At 43.4% G+C, this 19,885-nt stretch overlaps 1 protein-coding gene across 4 annotated transcripts in view; it reads right to left on the reverse strand.

Moving 5' to 3' along the window:
* Nucleotides 1-18,125, reverse strand: part of LOC119160777 (uncharacterized) — a 115,679-nt gene extending 97,554 nt beyond the window's left edge. For 3 of the 4 annotated variants that reach the window (XM_037413010.2, XM_037413007.2, XM_037413011.2), the window contains exons 1-3: nucleotides 17,990-18,125; nucleotides 9,092-9,169; nucleotides 4,957-5,095 (exon numbers count right to left, since the gene is read on the reverse strand). In XM_037413010.2, coding sequence (XP_037268907.1) covers nucleotides 4,957-5,095; nucleotides 9,092-9,169 — 217 coding nt within the window. In that variant the 5' untranslated portion in view covers nucleotides 17,990-18,125. The remainder of the gene's footprint in view (nucleotides 1-4,956; nucleotides 5,096-9,091; nucleotides 9,170-17,989) is intronic. The other variant, XM_037413008.2, reaches the window with a different exon arrangement.
* Nucleotides 18,126-19,885: the final 1,760 nt, after the last annotated feature.

Genomic DNA, 19,885 nt, shown 5'->3' on the forward strand with positions numbered 1-19,885 from the left:
TAGCGGAAAAAAAAGGGAAAAAGTGCTGTGTGCAAAGAAGACGGGGATTAACTCATTTTACAGGGCCTTTGTCAGGCCCTGTAATCGGCGTTCTGTCCTTTTTGGGGCGGTCGAGCGAAGCTCGCCGCTCCTTCGGCGCTTCCTGCGCCGTTTGGCTTGAACTGGTGTCCATAGCCTCTTGCGAGGCGCTGGACACCCGCTCTAAAGAGCGATCTGTGCGTCGCTTAGACTTCGCCTCGATCGACGAAGTCTTTGTCCCCACCGAGCTGGGGGTTGATGGAGGCCCCTTGGCCTCGTGATTGCCCTGGCTGCTGCCAGAGCTTGTAGAGGTCACTGGTGTGGACAGGCTGAATGTGGGCAGGGCAGCGCTGGCTGCTCCCGCCGCAGGGGCGTGTGGCATTGGCCTCGGCACGCTAGGCGTGGTTTGGGCAACTGCCAAGGGCCTTTGCGGTGCCGCCCCTCGTTGCACCACTTCGGCAAAAGGTGTTTTTAGTGCTAATGATAACGAGACTCGTTGTCTTGCTTCCCTGAATGTGATATTTTCCTTAACTTTTATAGTTATTATTTCTTTTTCTCTTTTCCAGGCTGGGCACGCTCTGGAGTATGCGGGGTGGCTACCTTCGCAGTTTGCACAGAGGATCTCGTCATGACTACATTCATCAGCACTGTGGCCGGTTGTGCCACACTTAGCACACATCAGCTGCCCTCGGCAGCTCTGGGATGAATGACCAAATCGCTGGCATTTAAAACAACGCCTCGAGTTTGGAATGAAGGGTCGGACATGGAGTTTTACATAGCCAGTTTCGAGAGTCTCAGGTAAAGTGGTTGAATTGAAGGTGAGTATCAAGTGCTTTGCTGCTATTTCATTGTTGTTACGTCTGATTTTGATGCGCTGGACATGTATCACACCTTGGTTCTTCCATCCATCAAGAAGCTCTTCTTCACTCAGTGTCATCAAATCTTCGTCCGATACCACGCCGTTCACTGTATTCATGGTACGATGTGCGCTTACAGAGACGGGGATGTTACCAAAAGCTACAAGGTGCGAGAGTTTATTGTACTGTTCTTTGTTTTTTAATTCGAGAAGCAGATCACCACTTGCCATCTTCGTGGCCTTATAACCGGTTCCAATGGTCTCTCTCAAACACTTGGCTACAAGGAAGGGTGAGATTGCTCTAGCTTTTGTAGATGATTGTTCGACGTGAAGGACATGGTATTTTGGGAAAGTTTCTCTGTTTTTAGGCCAAAGTAGTAAAGTTGCGTCGGTGCGTACCCTTTTCGAGGCACGATCAGTTAGAAAGGGGGTCGAGGATCCCATGGGAAAATGTGGATTTTTCGGTAACAGCGCCTACCACCTACCACGGAGTCCAACAAAGCTACGTGACAGAGCATGTGGGCATGTCTGCGCAACGCCAGAAGTACGCAGTTACTATAACCCAATATGGTTTACCCTAGTTTGGATAGCCACACAAGGTTAACCCTTGCTGCCAGGAAAAATTGGAAGTAAAATGAAGTGAGGAGAAGACAGGAAAGATGTAAAGTGAGAACAAAAGAAGAAGATATAGGGAGAGAGAGATAGGAAAAGGCGACTGCCGATTTCCCCTGGGTGGGTCAGCCCAGAGGTGCCGTCTACGTGAAGCCGGGGCCAAAGGGGTGTGTTGCCTCTGCCGGGGGGACTTAAAGGTCCATTCACCCAGCGTCGGCTCAACCCCCAGGATCCCCTTTTCTCCGGACACGGCAAAGCCACGCACGGCTAGGCGTGGGAGGGAGTAGAACTCCCTCGTTAGCTCAGGTCCGTGGTGTCGCTACACACCAAACGCCTACTTGCGCAGGCGCCCCTGCGGGACATGTCTTCCCGAGGCACAAGCAGCAGACGACGATCTCCTGGAGCGAGCACCAAGCCAATGCCGAGGCGAGCTGAGGCAACATGGCGGCCACAGCCAATCAGGGGCCTCCAAAGGACCTTCAAACATTTGCTTTTTGTGCGCTTGTTTTTAAAAGAAGGAGCCAGCCGAGGCAGGAAATTTAGATCAGAGAAATGCTTTTTCCGATGAGCCAGCTCCCGGCCCCCCCCATTGCGAAGCTTTTTTTTTTTTTTGAAAATCGCTGTTTTCTCGCGATTTCCAGAAAAAGTTTCACTACCTATGAGGGTAAAACGAATTTTTCAAAGCACATCTGCGCAGTTTTTAATGTAGATATTTTGGAATCAGATAGAAAAAGGGTTCCAGAAATTGAAAACTAGATTTAAAAAAAAATTGACTTTTTTTGCCATTTTTTGCGATACCAAAGCCTCGTCGCACCTTGAAACTCCATTGAAGCTAAAAGAACACGTACGTGCTATGCAAGTGACAGATCTTTTTTAATCAGCTGGGGAAATGTACAGTCGATCCTGGGATATATCAAACTGGAAGGGGATTGCAAAACAGTTCGATATATTAATACGTAGACAGGCAAAATTAGCATATTTAAGACATATTAATGCATTACAGGTCTCAAACCAGTTTTAGGATATAATATAACAAGGGCTAGCGTGCCTATTCCCACAATATGCTAAGGAACAAGGTGAAAACTTCTTTTGCAAGTTACCGCATTTACTTTAGATCGAGATAGTCCACATGCTTGCCTTGCTTCTGTGCGCCATCAAGCTCATCAAGGTATTCTCAACATCCCTGAAGGTTTTTAAATAAGCACATTCAGCAACCTCCATTACACCACAATAACGGTGAACGACGCTGAATGCTCCTGCAAGCTCTAGAGCACAGAAAAAATGGCTGCACTGGCCTCTTCCTCCCTGCTCAGATCCACTTTTGCGGCATGGGCCATGATCTCGGCACCACTGTAGTCAAACAGCTACATCGTCATTTGCACAGATGAAGTCGCTTGCTCTCCCCCAACCCAAGACAGCGCCCGGAAATGTTAGAAAGCTAGAAAATTCACAGTTACCACACACTGTTGTCTGCACTCGACTCATGACAAACGAAAATTGTCACATGGCGTCAAAGCCAGTAACAAAACAATTCATAGCAGTGCTATGCCTCACGCCACTCCGTGAGTCATTGTTTTCATTGCTACAAGCGGGTCAATATTGAGCTCAACTTCTGACTGACGATTTATCAGAAACCTAGCAAGAAGTATGAAAGTCCACAGTGCCACAAGAGAGAATGCAGCACGCAAACAACCAAGAAGCAAGTACACACTGTTAACATCTTCGCGATGGCACTTGTGGCTTAGCAGCAGGAAGCCACTGCTTTGAAACAGAAAGCAGGAAGAAGCACAGCCTATGAGACCTGTGCTCGTTAACCGAAAACATTTACATCACTAGGTTGTGGATCTCGAAGGCCACGATTTAAGCACCCACTTGCCATTGAGCACGAACAAACAATGAAGGAATCGTGAACAATGTGACAAAATCCCTTAATATTCCTTGCGTTTTGGTGCTCTTAGCCATTGGCCTATTTGAAAAACATCATGGCTGCACTTTACAACCTACAGATCATGCATGTGCACTCCCAAGTGCTGCACAACCATCCAAAGCAACGCAGTGTAAGCACACTGCCTTTTCACCACCTGCTCGCAAAAGAGGGATCGAAACTTGTTAGAACCCGGCTAAAAGGCGACCAAAATTTGTTAGAAATAATGCATTTTCAGGGCTTCAGCATAGTGCCGTGTTTCCAATGCATTTCATGTTTAGCTGCGCAAGTGTTTTATATTCTATGTATGTGTGCACCAGACCCACACTTTTGTGCACTCCCAAGTGCTGCACAACCATCCAAAGCAACGCAGTGTAAGGACACTGCCTTTTCACCACCTGCTCGCAAAAGAGGAATCGAAACTTGTTAGAACCCGGCTAAAAGGCGACCAAAATTTGTTAGGGATAATGCATTTTTAGGACTTCAGCATAGTGCCGTGTTTCCAATGCATTTCATGTTTAGCTGCGCAAGTGTTTTATATTCTGTGTATGTGTGCACCAGACCCACACTTTTGCACAGGATTTCAAGGGTATTTCTGAGCTGTTGTATAGAGCCAATAATTGAATAAATCCGAAATTGATATATCTAAAATTGGCTATACATACTAAAAGAAGATGAGGATAATCATGTGAGGAAATTAAAGAAATATATTCATGAACCTGTCGCACCGTTTGACTGTGTTCTAAAGGTCACAGTTTTGCCACGAAGGCAAAGCAATGAATGCGATAGCAAGAAATTGAAAATTGCACAAACAATAGCAAGCACTTCGATACTTGCAGCGTGCCACTGAATCCCAAAGAAGGAAGCTTGAAAAAAATGTACAGGTAAACACAGGACAAGCATGAATTAACGAATCTCACAGTTGTTACACCTTTGTGTTTGAGCAGCAAACTGCAAGTGCCAACAATGCAGAACTTGATGCACTTAGACACTCCTTTTTCTGTTAAATTGTGGCACATGTAGTGACTTGTACTGACATGCGGTTTTATCTGAAGCAAAGAGTGCCTGGCTTTTTTTTTTTTTTTTTCATTTAATATCATGCGTGGGGACAAAAAGGGACACTTTTTCATGCGCGTCTTATAGGCAGTTTTCAAACTGATGAAAAATGTAGCAGGTCTGCATGACAAAGAACACACTCAAGCTCCCTTGAAATCTGCATACCAGCAGCAGTAAATGGTGTTTATAAATAGCTCGCTGTTACTATGCTGGCAGATGCGTGGCACGTGGTAGAGTTGCCCAACGTAGCGTGCTGCAGAGCAAGGAGCCATCAGGTCGAATCCCTCATCGGGTGATTCGCAACTTTTTTTTTTCAATTTATTTTTTGTTGTGCAGTTTTTTAAATATACACAACATATCCAGAACATGATGGCAATGGCAAAAATCCACCAATGGTATTCACATAATTGCTACTGCAATAAAAACATCACATGGTACAGCAGTAAAAGCCTGTGCAGAGAGAAAAGCAACACACAAAAAAGATACCGACTTTTCACAAGGGCCTCATGACGCATCTTCCTCTTCTCCTTCTTCGTAACTGTACTGGCAGCAGAGCTGGCTAGGCCTAATCTGTGCCCCAGCTGATCAGCACTTGTACCCACCTGCACATTTGGCAGGCCACCGGCAATCTGCGAAGCATTCAGACATGATGTGGCATTCAAACGAAAGACTGCAATGGGTTTTCCAGGCGGTGACTCTGCTCAAAAGAATCGCCAAAAGAAAAGGGAAGGCACCAGTGTCAGCGTAAGCAATTTTGTAAAAAAAAAAACCTGCTTTGACCTCTTTTTGGCCTTCTGTTTCTAGTGCACGGTAAAAGATATATCACTCAGCTTCCTTGAAAACTTGATTCTCGACTAACATTGGATACACTTAATCTTTGCCTTTGAAAGTTGAACACAACAGCAATGTAAAGCCGTGTTTCCATCACGCTCTCTATTGCTTGCGATGCGCTTGATTGATTGATTGATTCGTGGGGTTTCATGTCCCAAAATCACCATATGATTATGAGAGACGCCGTAGTGGAGGGCTCCGGAAATTTTGACCACCTGGGGTTCTTTAACGTGCACCCAAATCTGAGTACACGGGCCTACAACATTTCGGCCTCCATCGGAAATGCAGCCGCCACAGCCGGGATTCGAACCCGCGACCTGCGGGTCAGCAGCCGAGTACCTTAGCCACTAGACCACCATGGCGGGGCTGCGATGCGCTCGAGTCACACGACAACACTCCTTGGCATTGTGCTAAGTAGTGATGCACCCATGATTGTCGGTGAGGGAATGTGTGCACCTATGGCTTAGTTGGCATGATTTACAGAGTTGACAACTAAAGGTATGTGAGCCCATTGTAGTAGGAGGCCATCTCCAAAACTATGCCTTCATTGCACACTTCACATGATGCAACACTCGATGGCAATGTACACTTCTGCCATGCATTTGCTACATTGACTTCGAGCTCGACATGACGCCAGTGTTGCCGAAGAGTGCATCAGTCTTGTTCTGAAGCATTTTGAGGCACTGCGACCGCTCTGCGACAGACCACCTCTGTGCCACACTACCAGGGCCGGCTTCAATTATTGGGCACAAGTGCACACAATGCACGTATAAATACAGGAAAGCTGTGTCAGGCCTCATCATCTCATTAAAACAGCCTGTTATTTTCAAAAATCATTAAAAAGCTCGAAGTAAAAAGTGTCAAGCATAGTTACAGGGACTCCTGCAAAAGCAGAACGACGCAACTTTCACAAATTGTGAGAAGGGCTAACGGCATCGCTGTCAATTGACCATTTGCAAAAATCTGCAAGGTGGCTTTCCTGCAAGGTTGTTTCCCAACCAAGAACTCTCGTGCGCAGACTGCTTTTTTCCACTTAGTGTGTTTTTGCTATACCTATTTCAGTGAAGGCCCTTGAGTACAATAAAACTACTTTTTCCCCAAACCATTACTACGGGGTTATCCCGCCTCATAAGAAGCCTCAGATGGCAAGGTGGGTAAGGCAACGCAACTGTTGTTTGTAAAGGAGGGGTGGGGTGAGAAAAAAAGCAGTCTGTGAACGAGAGCTCTTGGTTGGGAACATCATTTCAGGAAAACCGCCTTGGAGATTTTTGCAACTGGTCAATTCTCAGAGTTGCTGGAGAAAAAAGTAAGTCCTTGTTTAGAGCCTTTAAGATTGAAAAATAGTGCTAGTAAAATAACTAAGTGTTTTTGGGATTAAGTACTGTAGCTACAAATTGTATGAAGGGTGAGGTTTTTGATGCGCCATAAAAAACTGGGTCAAAAAAAATCTGTTGTCTTAAGGGTGAAGCTTGAAGCAGTGAAGTCTACAGAGCACAGGGTGTTGCTAGAGCCAATGCTATGACAAGCAGTCTAGTCTTGTGGAAAGCCTTGAAGAAGACAAGAGTGCTAGTCCAAATGCTGCCTCCAGTGACACCTTGCATCGAAATGATTTTTCATCCCTTGCTTGTTTTATATACAATGGCACACATTTAGCCCAACTGTCCAAACCACCTCCAAGTATGTGTGTCATCTTCACCTCAACAAAAGTCGTGGACTGCCACTACTAATGCTTGTCTATGTGTATGCACCTTTGTATTTACATGCAATCACGCATGCCTTTATTTATGCATTTAATGATATTGAGAAACTAGCATAGCTTGCACTGCAGGTGCAATGCTAAAGAGACAGCCAAGCTGATGGGCGCCTATGTACTTCTGGCTTTTGCTGTTTTCCAGAGTTTTGCTTTCTCTTTTCTCATACTTCGCCTATTTCTTTTCTTTTTCTGTCCTCTCTTTTCTGCTTATTCCTATTTATTTCTCTATATTTTTTGCTTGCCTCTTCCTTCTATCCTTTTCTCTCTCTCTTTTTGTCTTTTACTCAATTTCTTTGTATTATTTATTCCCCCTTTTTTTCGTCTTTTTCATGATTTGCTCTCTCCCCTCCTTCAGCTCATCACATCTCTCCTCCTCACACATTTCCCTTTCCCACCCCTTGCTATACTACGTATACTCTACAAGGCTATTAGATAGCATGCCTGAACAGCTCTGTTGTCAGGACGCTCACTTTTGGACCAAGGGTACGCGAGTTCGAATGCTGCCTTGTGAAGGTCTATTTTAAATGCGAAGCACTTCTTAGCGAACTTCGGCAACTTTGAGTGTATCTATCTACCTAGCCGCTTACGTTTGGGTGCTCTCGTGGTCACCCACTTAACTTGGCGTAAACTAAAATTAGCATGGATGGTAAGATTCCCGTCGTGTATGTGTACGTCGTCAAACACTTGCCGCCACACAGTGGCACATACCCACGGGCGGGTATAAGCCACAGGTGATTGACACTTAGTATCTAACCAGGAAAGAAGAGAACACACATGGGCAATTTTAACACGCGAGCGTTAAGAAATACCTGACACCAGTAGCGTCGACCCGACGAATGAAAAGAATAAATGGCAGGGTCCCAGCTTGAATTAAACCCAAGCATTCTGCATGGCCGTCAAGCATTCTACCACAAAGCTACACCAGGTCTCGGAACTGCTTTTCAAATACAGGCTAATCTTCGTGAAACGTCAATAGTGGTTGCAGTGCTGCCTACCCAACTTTATAAACATTACATATGTACTCCTTTCAAACAGTCTTCAAGTCGGGTTAATGTCAATTGTGGTGAGGTGCCATGCGCTGAAATCGATTCAAGTACCAGTATCAAGGGCCAGCATCTTCGCGAGCATCACCGCTTCATATCAGCTTCTGGTGTTGCTAATACGAATGTTCCAGTTGACATCGTTGCTGAAGTGCAAACAACTACTTATATAAACATCTGCCATTCTTCAGCATATGTCTCTGCGTGCAACATTTGTACATATATTTAGCGTTATTTCATGACGTGTCGCTCAATAAAAAAAATGCAACATGGCCACCTTTTCTCCGCTTGCATCGCGTAACGTCGGTTCCAGGTACGTGGGATCTGCCAAATTTTTTTCACAACAAACTTCCCTTTCTCTATATCCCTTTCTTTCGCTTTCTTCCTCAGTGTGCTAGTTTCCTCACCCATTGCAATTATTACAGGTCAGACCGGAGAAAGCAGCACACGCGTTCTGGGAGCGAAGCTGACCGAAGATGAAGAAGAGAGCGCATGTTCATTCACGATGATCATCACTGCTGTTTCCGTCAAATTATGGCGAGCTTAAACAGCTCTGCAGTTAATGATAACTGCAAGAGTTTTACATTCCAAAACCATGATATGGTTATGAGGGATGCCACAGAGTGGGGCTCTGACAATTTAGACCACCGGGGAATCTTTCACGCACCCCTAAATATAAGTATGCAGGCCTCAAGCATTTTGTCTACAATCAAGTGTAGCTGCCGTGGCTGGGATTTGATCTCTTGACCAAGCACCATGACCACTAATCAGCCAAACACTTTGCACTATCACTGGACCTTTGCAGCGGGTCGAGACATAATGAAACAAAATAATTTGTTTGTTTTTTTCCGAACCCGAGGTTTGAGCATGGATCCCCCCAGTCCAAAAGCGTCTTGACGGCTCGACCACATGCCCTAATCACGCATCTATGTCAATTCCCGCTTATTTGCTCATACTTATAGATTACCAGCATAGCCTGACCACCATTCTGATGAACATACCAAGGGCATTGGATATAACTGTATCTTCGCTTTGTTGCGAACATTGCTCTCGGTAGGCTTCACCTTGACTTTCCCCATCTGCATAGAAAAATGAAAGTAAATGTTGATCAATCAATTTTACTCCAAATGAAATTTATGGCCTCTAATGCTGCTTTTGCACAGCTAATAGGAGAGTTATCACCGTGCAGGTTGTATACATCCACTTATCAAAATGTGCAGTAAGATATCGGTGTACTGACAAAAAAAAAAGCATTGAACAGATGAAGGGTCTAGACGTACTGCATGAAACGCATAAGTGACCAGGAGCAGAATAATTCCACAATTGATTCCAGGACAAGGCATGCAATGTGAAGGACCTTGAATTAATCCTTTCAGGAATGACCTATGCGAAATTGTCACCCTACCTCCAATTAACATGTTCATTTAAGGCAATATATGTTTTTTTCTTTCAACAAGAATTATCTCATAAAAAGGCTATATCTTGATTTATGCATCTTATAGCAAATAATCGTAATTTAAGTGTAGTTACACATCAACTTATCCTGCACTTGAGGTCATTCATGTTCTCTTTCTGCATAAAAAGAATCAAATGACACATGACACAGTGTTTCAGTCTTTTTAACACTTAGGAGTACCTCTGAACTGAAACAACTTCAGGACATGAATTTTTTAGAGATTTAGTTATATGTACTTTGATGTGTTTACTAAGAAATACTTTGGCTAGGCACTTACGACGCTGAGAAAAGGAAGTGTGGGGCGCGCATGCTTGCTTTTGCTGAAAAATGCGCAATACGGAGAGTCCGCAGGAATGTATGGCGAGTGACAGTAAATAGGTAAACTGTCAAAATTGTTAACTGCCGAATAATCTCAACATATTCTTCAACTCCTCGGCATCATCATATCCCATCAAATCATTATGACATACCACTTCCCATTCATATCCATGTTCAAAAATTCTCAACTTGTTTTTCAGCCCACTCCCTCAAGTGTCCTCCAGCTGGCAACAAAAGTGTTGCACAGGCCACCAGCAGCGCTGGCTAACACTCCTAGGTTTGCATGCACACAATCACAGTACAAACTACTTTGTAACATAACAATAACAAAAATGCCAATAGAATATTTTGGTCCTAAAAGAAATGTTACCGGCTGTATAAGAACTGCATTTTACATGTCTTCTTTGAATTCTATTGTCACCAATAGAAACCAATTGAAATCTGTTTGTCACCAATGACACCAATAAATTTTATATTGCCACCGATAGGTGGCAGCTATTGGTCGCTCATAACACCAATACAGAGAGAAAGCTCTTAATAAAAAACAAACAATTCAGCTGGTGTACATAATTTTATATTGGCACCAATATGTGGCAGCTATTGGTCACTCATTACAGAGAGAAAGCTCTTCAATGGAAAACAAACAATTCTGCTGGTGTACATAATTTTATATTGGCACCAATAGATGGCAGCTATTGGTCACTCATAGCACCAATAGAGAGAGAAAGCTCTTTAATGAAAAACAAACGATTCTGCTGGTGTACATAATTTTATATTGGCACCAATAAGTGGCAGCTATTGGTCACTCATAGCACCAATAGAGAGAGAAAGCTCTTTACTGAAAAACAAACAATTATGCTGGTGTACATAAGGCACCTATATGCTACTCTGTATAGAAGGGGATTGAGGAGGAAGGGCCCTAGGAGAAGGAGGGTAGGAAAAAAATGAAAATATTACGATGGTCATATTTATATGTCTCCATGTAGTGGTGATGATGAAAGTTACATTACAGTTTATCAATTAGGTTAATGCCACCTAGAAATATCAACAGAATTTTTTAAATGTGACGTTGCTGAGAAGGAGCAGGTACAGCTATTTTCCTCGAGACCGAGCAGTTCATCGCAAGTTGAGCCCAGTCTACTTTGGAAACAAGATTTTTGTTCTCTGTATGCCTGGCAATCTAACAAAAAATATCCTCGACTGATTCTAAAGCACCACAGTTGTCACAGTATGGGTCTGTTGTCAACCCAAGGCGCCACATGCAGCTATTGGTGAATGCTGCGTTGCGGCGAAGTCGATGATAAAGTGTCTTGAGGTGATGAAGAAAGCGATATGGAAGTTTTGATTTTAAGTCAGGATCTATGGAGTAGAGAAAGGTCTTGAGGCACAAGATTCTGTATTCGATTCCTTTCTTGGCTGGTGTATTCCTTTTCGTTGCTGATGCATTTGATAGACATGCACTGGCACCAATAGGGTTCAATAGAAGACACTTATTTGTCCCCTACAAAACCAATAGATATATATTAATAGCAACAAGTGGCAGATATTTGTCACTAATAGAACCAGTACGGCCGTATTGACACGGATAGGCTATAATAAAAGACATAGAATAACCCAGAGATTTGGACTTGTATGTTAGCCCAAACCTTTTCAAAAAACAACTAAAAAGGGTATTATAAAACAATGTGCTCACTTTCAGGCTGTGAAGTCAAAATACATACTATACATACTATTTTGTGTATAAATATACATTTTTTTTTGTTTCTGTATCATGGCATGTCATACAATGTTTAGATGAACTTGTCTTAAACTTTTCTGTCCATTTTTTACTTATTTTGGATAGAAATATTGTATTCAATATTGTACTAGCAGGTGCGCTATCGTTATAATCTTTTTTTAGTTCTGTACAAAAGAACTTTTTTAGTTCAGTCACTAGCTATTGCGAACTGTGTTGTTGTCTGTCTTTTTTAATCTGCACTAAAATAAAAAATTGTATGCTACAAACAATTTTCTGTATTTGGCTGTTTACTATTTTTGTAAAACCCGTACAGAGGCCTTTCGTCAGGTATTGCCATACCTTTAGCTTCTGTACTTCTCTTGGTGTAATTCAAGAACAATAAAGACTTTGAATCATAATTGCCACCAGAGTCAAATAATTGCGGGGTTCTGCACGGTATTGAAAGGCCACCTATATGTATTTCACTTACAGGGTCAGTAGAGAACTTAATCGAAAAGACAGTTTTTGATTCATTCAATATATGAACAAAATGCTATTCATTTTACGCAAGTATTGCAAATGAGTTCTGCGGAAACCCACAAGATGGCGAAAGGGTTAAGAAAGGAAAAGAAGACAACTACCTGTTTGTAGCACGAAACCACGAGGAAATCCAAGAAACTACAAATGAATTTCTCAGAAAAAAAGTGTTTTAGTTGCCAAAAAATTCGTCCTCGTCCGGGGTTCTACCAACTGGCGGGTTTCCGCAGGACTTATTTGCAATACTTATTTGTCCATGTGCTTCAAGTTGTCGAATTCGTCCGTGTGCTGTCAATTGCTAGCTTTCTGGTTAGCTCAATCGGTAGGGCGCCCCGCCGCGGTGGTCTAGTGGCTATGGTACTCGGCTGCTGACCCGCAGGGCGCGGGTACGAATCCCGGCTGCGGCGGCTGCATTTCCGATGGAGGCGGAAATGTTGTAGGCCCGTGTGCTCAGATTTGGGTGCACGTTAAAGAACCTCAGGTGGTCTAAATTTCCGGAGCCCTCCACTACGGCGTCTCTCATAATCATATAGTGGTTTTGGGACGTTAAACCCCACATATCAATCAAATCAATCGGTAGGGCGAACACCCCGGAAAGACCTTGGTTTCGAGTTCAAACCATGGGCCAGGACGAATTTCTCAGCAACTAAGAAGCTTTTCTTTCCAAGAAATCTGTATAGATTTCCCTGTTGCTTCGTGCTGCAAATGGGTGGTTGTCTTCTTTTCCTTTTTACACATGGGTGTTCCAAAGTATCGTAGCCAAATTTTTTATGTCACCAAAGTAATTTAACATTTTTCAATTTGTACGATTTCATTCTGTATTCAAGATTATGATTATGTATAACATTAGTGGGATAAACTCACAAAAAGAAAGGTTCACGAAAAGAGAGTCACCATAGAGTTAAAAAAAGTATGTCACTGTTGATAATGTTTCAGCTGGAGGACTCGATGTTCTTCAAAAGACAGAAGCCCACTGTTTTCCTTGGAAGTGCAAATAAAATGGGAAATCCGGCTATTATTATAATAAGCGAGGCCAAACTGTACAGTAGAAATTGTCACGCCCTGCTTAAATGCATTCACATCGCCCTGTTTAGCCAGTGGGTGAATACAGTTCTCCAGATAACAAAAGCGAGCGGTACATCTCTTGCTCCTCTGGACATAACTTTTCAAGCACTTGTAGCCTGAACGATAATAACAAGACTTGTCTTCCTCAAGCCTTCAGGAAGACAAGTCCGCTTGTCGGAACGTCAACTCGACACAACCCCTGTTTACGAATTTTTCATCGCAAGCTTTCATGTTCCCCTTTCTATCGTTTTTTGGATAAAAAGACCAGTCATTCATGATATATATGCACAGGATTAGCATCTTTTTATTGTCCCCAAGCTAAGAGCACGGTGAAGACAAATACGAAATGCGCTGTTCATGTTTCTTTTCATCCTCCCTGCACGTAGGCAAGCTCCCTCAAGTGCTTGTGCGGGGAACACTGTTCGCTGCCACAGGTTACTGCACTGCACAGGTCCCTTATTGGGCATCGCTAGCACAAAACAAGAAATTTCTAGCTCAAGATAGTTGTAGCTCATTAAGAAGGCTGGTGGGAACCATAACTAAACCAGCACAGTGTGCTGTAGAATTTTTCCTTGAGTCATTTTTCCAGTTTATATTCTCATGTACTAGCTCTTCTGCAGTTGCGCTCTCCATCATACTCATCGGGGTAGTCTCCTGGGCGACCTTTTATGAGACTTGGCTATTACTTTTCGGATGTAACCTAACACTTTGTATTCTTCCAACTGAGTTCCTCAAAATATTATCTGCTGTTTAACAACCCAAAACCACTAAATGATTATGAAAGATGCCTCAGTGCAGGGCTCCGAAAACTTTGACCTCGTCGGGTTTTTTAATGTGCCCCCAAATCCGAGCTCACGGGCCTACAGCATTATTTTCGCCTACATCGAAAATGCAGTCGCCGTAGCTGGGACTCATCCTGCGACCTGCAGGTCAGCAGCCAAGTACCTTAGCCACTAGACCACCGTAGCGAGGCAAAGGCAAGAAAGAAAAGGATAATGTTACCTCGTAAAGACTATTAGCCATTACATCAGTGCTATACAGGTTGGCGATGCGAGCAGTACATACAAAAATAGAAACTTGAGCAGAACATAATATTTCGGGAGAACTTCGGAATGAATATTGAGCAGACAGGCGGTGACACTAACCTGTTTTCTCTCACTCGGTGCATACAAATATCTAAAATAGAAAACAGGCCCTTGTGTGTGGCTTTTCTAGGCATCATTGGTGCATAGAACATTATTCAGGAAATTCTATGGGAATATATTGAAAGGAATAGGCATAAGCAACTGCTGTGTACAGCTTTTAAGAGAGATATACTATAACAATAGTTTGCATAGGATAGGAACAAATACGTAGCAAAGAAAACATTGATATTAGCTAGGAGCTAACCCCCGTATTCTAGCATGCCCCTTCACTCAACGCTTCACCTTTACTCGAGAAAGCCGATGGGAGCGCCATCTCTAGGACAACTCACTGTATATCAGTGATAATCTGCTTCGATTCTTGAGCAGCGCAGCGCCATTTTCAGCCGAGCAGCGGCGCAGTGCTCAACAATGTCAGGTGAAGGGTGAAAGTCGAGTTGAGGAGCGTTCGTGAATATGGGGGTAAGGCAAGGGTGTCCCTGCTGCTATTCAGGCTGCACATAGTGAGCATGGAAAAAGTGCTATGAGGTAGCAACATTGCTTTTAACCTGTCATACTAGCAAAGCAGTGTGATGATTGAGCACGCTTTCAGGTTTTTTTTTTTTTTTTACGTGGACGATATTGTCTTACTTGCAGACAGTCGAAATGATATGCAGCAGCTGGCTGATGTACGCAGCAGGGTAGGTGAAGCTTTTGTTGGAATAGGATTTAGTGTAACAAAATGTGGATTAATCTTAATGATTAGGCAGTGTCAATACAGGGCCAAGATATACTGAGGGTAAGCAAGTACAAGTACCTCGGAGTATGGGTGAATGAGGGAGATAGATACGTTGAGGTGCACGAAAAAGTTTCGCCGGCAAAGAGAAGCAGGAATGCTGTAATAATAGAGCAAAAAGTGCATTGTGGGGATACAATAGGTACGAGGTACTTCGAGGTTAGTGGAAAGGCGTAATGATTCCAGGGCTTAAATTTGGTAACTTAGTGGTGTGCATGAGGTCACAGGTGCAATCAGGAATGGATGCAAATCAAAGGAATGTGAAACGCCTTGCTTTGGGCGCTTACGGGAAGACAACAAATGAGGCTGTTAAGGGCGACATGGGAGTACAAGTTTTGAGCTGAGGGAAGCTCAGAGCTAAATAAGCTTCTAAGAGAGGTTAAGGAATATGAACGAGAGTAGATGGGTAGCCAAAGTGTTCAGGTATTTGTACAGGATGAGTGTTGACACATAATGGAAAAGAAGAACTAGGAGGCTCAGCAGGATATACGGCTGGCAGTGCTAGCGGTATGACAACAAAGAGTGTTAAACAAAAAGTCAGAGAGGGGCAGAGAAGACTATTCGTTCTGAGTTCCTACCTAATGGCAGAAAGTAAAATCAGAAAGAAGGCATTTTATGATAATTAAAGGGGAAGCACTTTATCGCTTGAAGTGAGATTGGGTCGCTTTAGAAGTTCTGAAGCGAGATTTAGTAAAGAACAATGCACATGCTGTGGGCAAGAAAAGCAAACAATGGAGCACTTTCTGATTGAATGTGAATATATGCAACAAGGTGTATGCTTCTGCCCGAGCCTACAAGAAACCTTGGGTTTTAGGAATGGCAAGGGAAAGTTGAACACACCCACAATAGAAATATGCAAAAGACAGTTCAGGTATTGGTGGCAGAAAACAAGAAAGAACAAGAATAAATAGTGGGGGAAATACGGGGTTATTGTTGTAAACGGCAGAGAACTGGGCTATGAATTAGCGAGGTTTTTTTTTCTGTAGTAAGATAGATTTATTTCAAATAGATAATGAAGGAATTATGCCAGCTTAAAAAAAGGTTTTTGCTTCATTTGTCGAGTCTGGTGGCACACTCGCCACTGCCTCGTAATAAAAGGGATGCTCATAGCATCCATCCAACTAGTCCGGCCGTACAGAGGCCATTAAGAAAGGAGCGAGCACACACCTTCTGATACCCCTGTCACACGGGCACCACAGAACTTCGTTTTAGTACTTCGTCTTTTCATGTCACATTGCCTCCATTTCACCGTGGAAGTTAAATGGAGCTTTTGGGTAAGAGAGTTCGATAATGGCCATTTAGGTTCTATGGAATACTCTCGTTCCCACATAGCTACTGCTACGAAGAGAACTGTACTAAGGAAATCAACTTAGTAATTTGAATTATAAAGTTTAACTGAATACATTTGTTCAGTGTAGCATTATAAACAGTGTAGTGCAAGTTTCTATTCTATTTTTGAGGACCTCAATGCCTGAACCCTCGACACCCAACACTTCACTCAACTACCAAAAGCAAGTGCTTCACTGCACTGTTTGCTCATACACATACGATATGCACACATGCATGAGCACACTCTACTTTCTCGCTTCCACTTTACTAGAATGCATGCATAAAAAAGGAGACACACGTACATTGCCTTAAAGGTGACTGCATATGTGAAAGATGAAAGTTTTGACAAGCGCAGCTGTACAGTATCTCCCAGTGCAATCGAAAGCTTGCACGAAGCCATGTAGCATAGCCACAACTCCATTCTACTAAACCTCCAGTAGGGGGTTGAATGTCGAATGGAGGCAAAGTTTGGTGGTTGCCGTGTGACAGGAATATGAAACGCATACTGACACCATTATTTCAAAAGCGTGTTTACTCTGTCAAAGTAATCTACTGTGATCAGAGACGATTCTCAATTGTGAAGCTCAGCAAATGCTGATAAGATGTTTTAGTTTGCTATTAACATCAACTTTCTTAATCTTCCGGCGTAGAAATGCTGGTGATTTCACGCCACAATCTGGCTAGTTGTGATTACTGCAGTTACTAGAACTTCCATAATCACCACTGTTCACCTCCAAAGTGGCCGTTTGTGGGTCAACGGAGCAGAGCGGCTGTAGAACGATATCTTGCATGGGACGAGAAGCTCATGCCTCGTTGTGAGGTCAGGGTACAGGAGGAGCCGAAACTAGCTCTCAAAGATGTACTGTAATTACTTTTTCGTAGTGCACTCGCACTTATAAGTACGTTTTGGGGGCTGTTGGGGGCTTGGCTTTTCATTCGCAGAAAGAAAACGACAAATGCATATATTCGTAGCCGCGGCGTCACGGCGCACAGTAGACAGAAGGTAGCAAACGCGGGCGGACACGATCACTTTATCTTTGTATTTCTCATAAAGACACAAGAATGCAAGTTTCCAAGTGCGCATGCGCTTCGTGCGATGAAGCTTGTGATACCTTCCCTTGCAGCCCTATCGACCGATACCTGCTAAACTGGCCTGGTAAATGCGAGTGTCAGCGCACGGTGCACGATAAAACGCATACCTCAGTGTAACAGCGCACGACAGCAACATAACCGGTCTGAAAGGCGAATAACGATACAACATCGTTTGTTGTGTACGTCGACCTTTGCCTGTCAATCCAGAAATATTTTGTGCGCGGATACACTGAAAAAAGAACCCATAGCGATTATCGCAAGTAGCCGTCTTATTGCACTAAAACACAGGCGTTCAGCAAGGGAAGCTAAATTACGGTAACATATCGACGTTGTGTCTAATGAACGGCGAAAAGTCCAACGCAGTGCACGAACGCGAATACCAGTGCCCGCTCGTAGACCTCATCCTTCAATGTTGACAGCAAACAGTTCTAGCCTCTGCACTAGAAATTTCCACACAGTTCAACTCACGTTGCTCAAAAAGGCACAATTGAAGATACACGCTCAAAATGACTTCACCTCCACAACGGCACTTGACTACAGTGTACTGTCACAAAACACGTGCTGTAACTTGACTTCCACCTTCTGTACCTGGATGGATAGATGGATGAATGGATATGGCTGTACTCTTTAGATCGGGCGGTGGCTAGCGCCACCAAGCCGTAATACTTAATAAACCAACAACTAGATTTATTTTATTTTTTTTCTTTAAAAAGTGAGTTTGAGGATTCGTACTTTGCAGTGAAGGGTTTAATTTTCTCTCGGGCCTTCACTTTAGCCACCAATCAGATAACCTTCTTCTAGTTAAGTCTACCCGCTTAAAGTCTATTTTGCCCTCCCTGTCCCTAAACCAAACTGCTTTGAAGAACTCTGCGCCATCATCCTGAACTATAGGCCGAAGCCCTTTACAGAACATTATCAAGTGTTCGGCAGTTTCTTTTTCCTCTCCACGCGCACTGCATACCGTGTCTACCCCTTCGTATTTGGCCCGATATGCCTTGGTTCGCAGTACTCCCGTCCTGGCCTCAAACAGTAGAGAACTACCCCGAGTATTATCATAGATCCTTTCCTTGGCAATTTCCAGCTTAAAGGTTCCATAGGTCTCTAGTGCGGACTTCTTAATCATGCCCATTCTCCACATGTCAGTCTCCGTTTCCTTCACTTTCTTCTTAACCGATAGTTCTTTTTGGTTTGGCCACCTGCTGTTTTCTAAGTATTTACCAGTCAATTTCCTGGTTTTATTCCTCCAATTTGTATCGACATTCTTCATGTACAAGTAGCTGAAAACCTTCCTAGCCCAATGCTCCTCCCCCATTTCTCTCAACCGCTTCTCAAATTTTATCTTGCTGCTAGCTTCCCTGCCCTCAAATGATGTCCATCCCATATCACCTTGTACTCCCTGATTTGGTGTATTCCCGTGAGCTCCTAAAGCAAGCCTACCTATTCCACGTTGCTTAATTTCTAATCTTGCTTGAACTTCTGATCTCATGCACAAGACCGCATTGCCGAACGTCAGCCCAGGAACCATGACCCCTTTCCATATTCCTCTCACAACATCATACCTATTGTAATTCCACAGTGTCCTGTTTTTTATTACTGCTGCATTCCTGTTACCTTTAGTCGTCACGTATATTTCGTGTTCCCTTAGGTACTCGGCCCCATCGCTTATCCATACGCCCAGATATTTGTATTTATCTGATATATCTAGTGACCTCCTGTATTCTAAGCTCACTACCTTCGTTGTCATTAAAAATCATGACTGCTGATTTTTCTTTACTGAATCTGAAATCTAACCTATCTCCCTCATTACCGCAGATGTCCACCAATCTCTGCAAATCTTCCTTGTTGTCGGCCATTAGCACTATATCAACTGCGTACATCAATGCTGGTAGTGCCTCTTGAATGAGTTTTTCTTGTTTGACGAAAGAAAGGTTGAAGCCCAGTCCACTTCTGTCTAATTTCGCCTCTAATCTTTGTAGGTACATCATGAATAATAAGGGTGACAGGGGACACCCCTGCCTAAGCCCCCGTTTGATCTCTGCAGGCTTGTATACCAGTTTTTCCCACTTTATAACTACCTTGTTACCTTTATAGATATCCTTTAAAAGATTAGTGACTACATGTTCTACGCCTAGTGTGTCCAGTATTCCCCACAATTCCTCTTGAACCACGCTATCGTACGCTCCCATGATATCCAAAAATGCTAGCCACAGGAGTCTGTGTTCCTTTTCTGATATTTTGATGCACTGCGTCAGTGTGAACAGATTGTCTTCCAACCTCCTGTGTTTCCGAAACCCATTCTGCAGTTCCCCCAGCACCCCCTCATCCTCTATCCATGCCTGCAGTTTTCCATTATAATCTGCATCG

Source organism: Rhipicephalus microplus, chromosome X (genome assembly GCF_043290135.1).
Source record: "Rhipicephalus microplus isolate Deutch F79 chromosome X, USDA_Rmic, whole genome shotgun sequence".
NCBI lineage: Eukaryota > Metazoa > Arthropoda > Arachnida > Ixodida > Ixodidae > Rhipicephalus > Rhipicephalus microplus.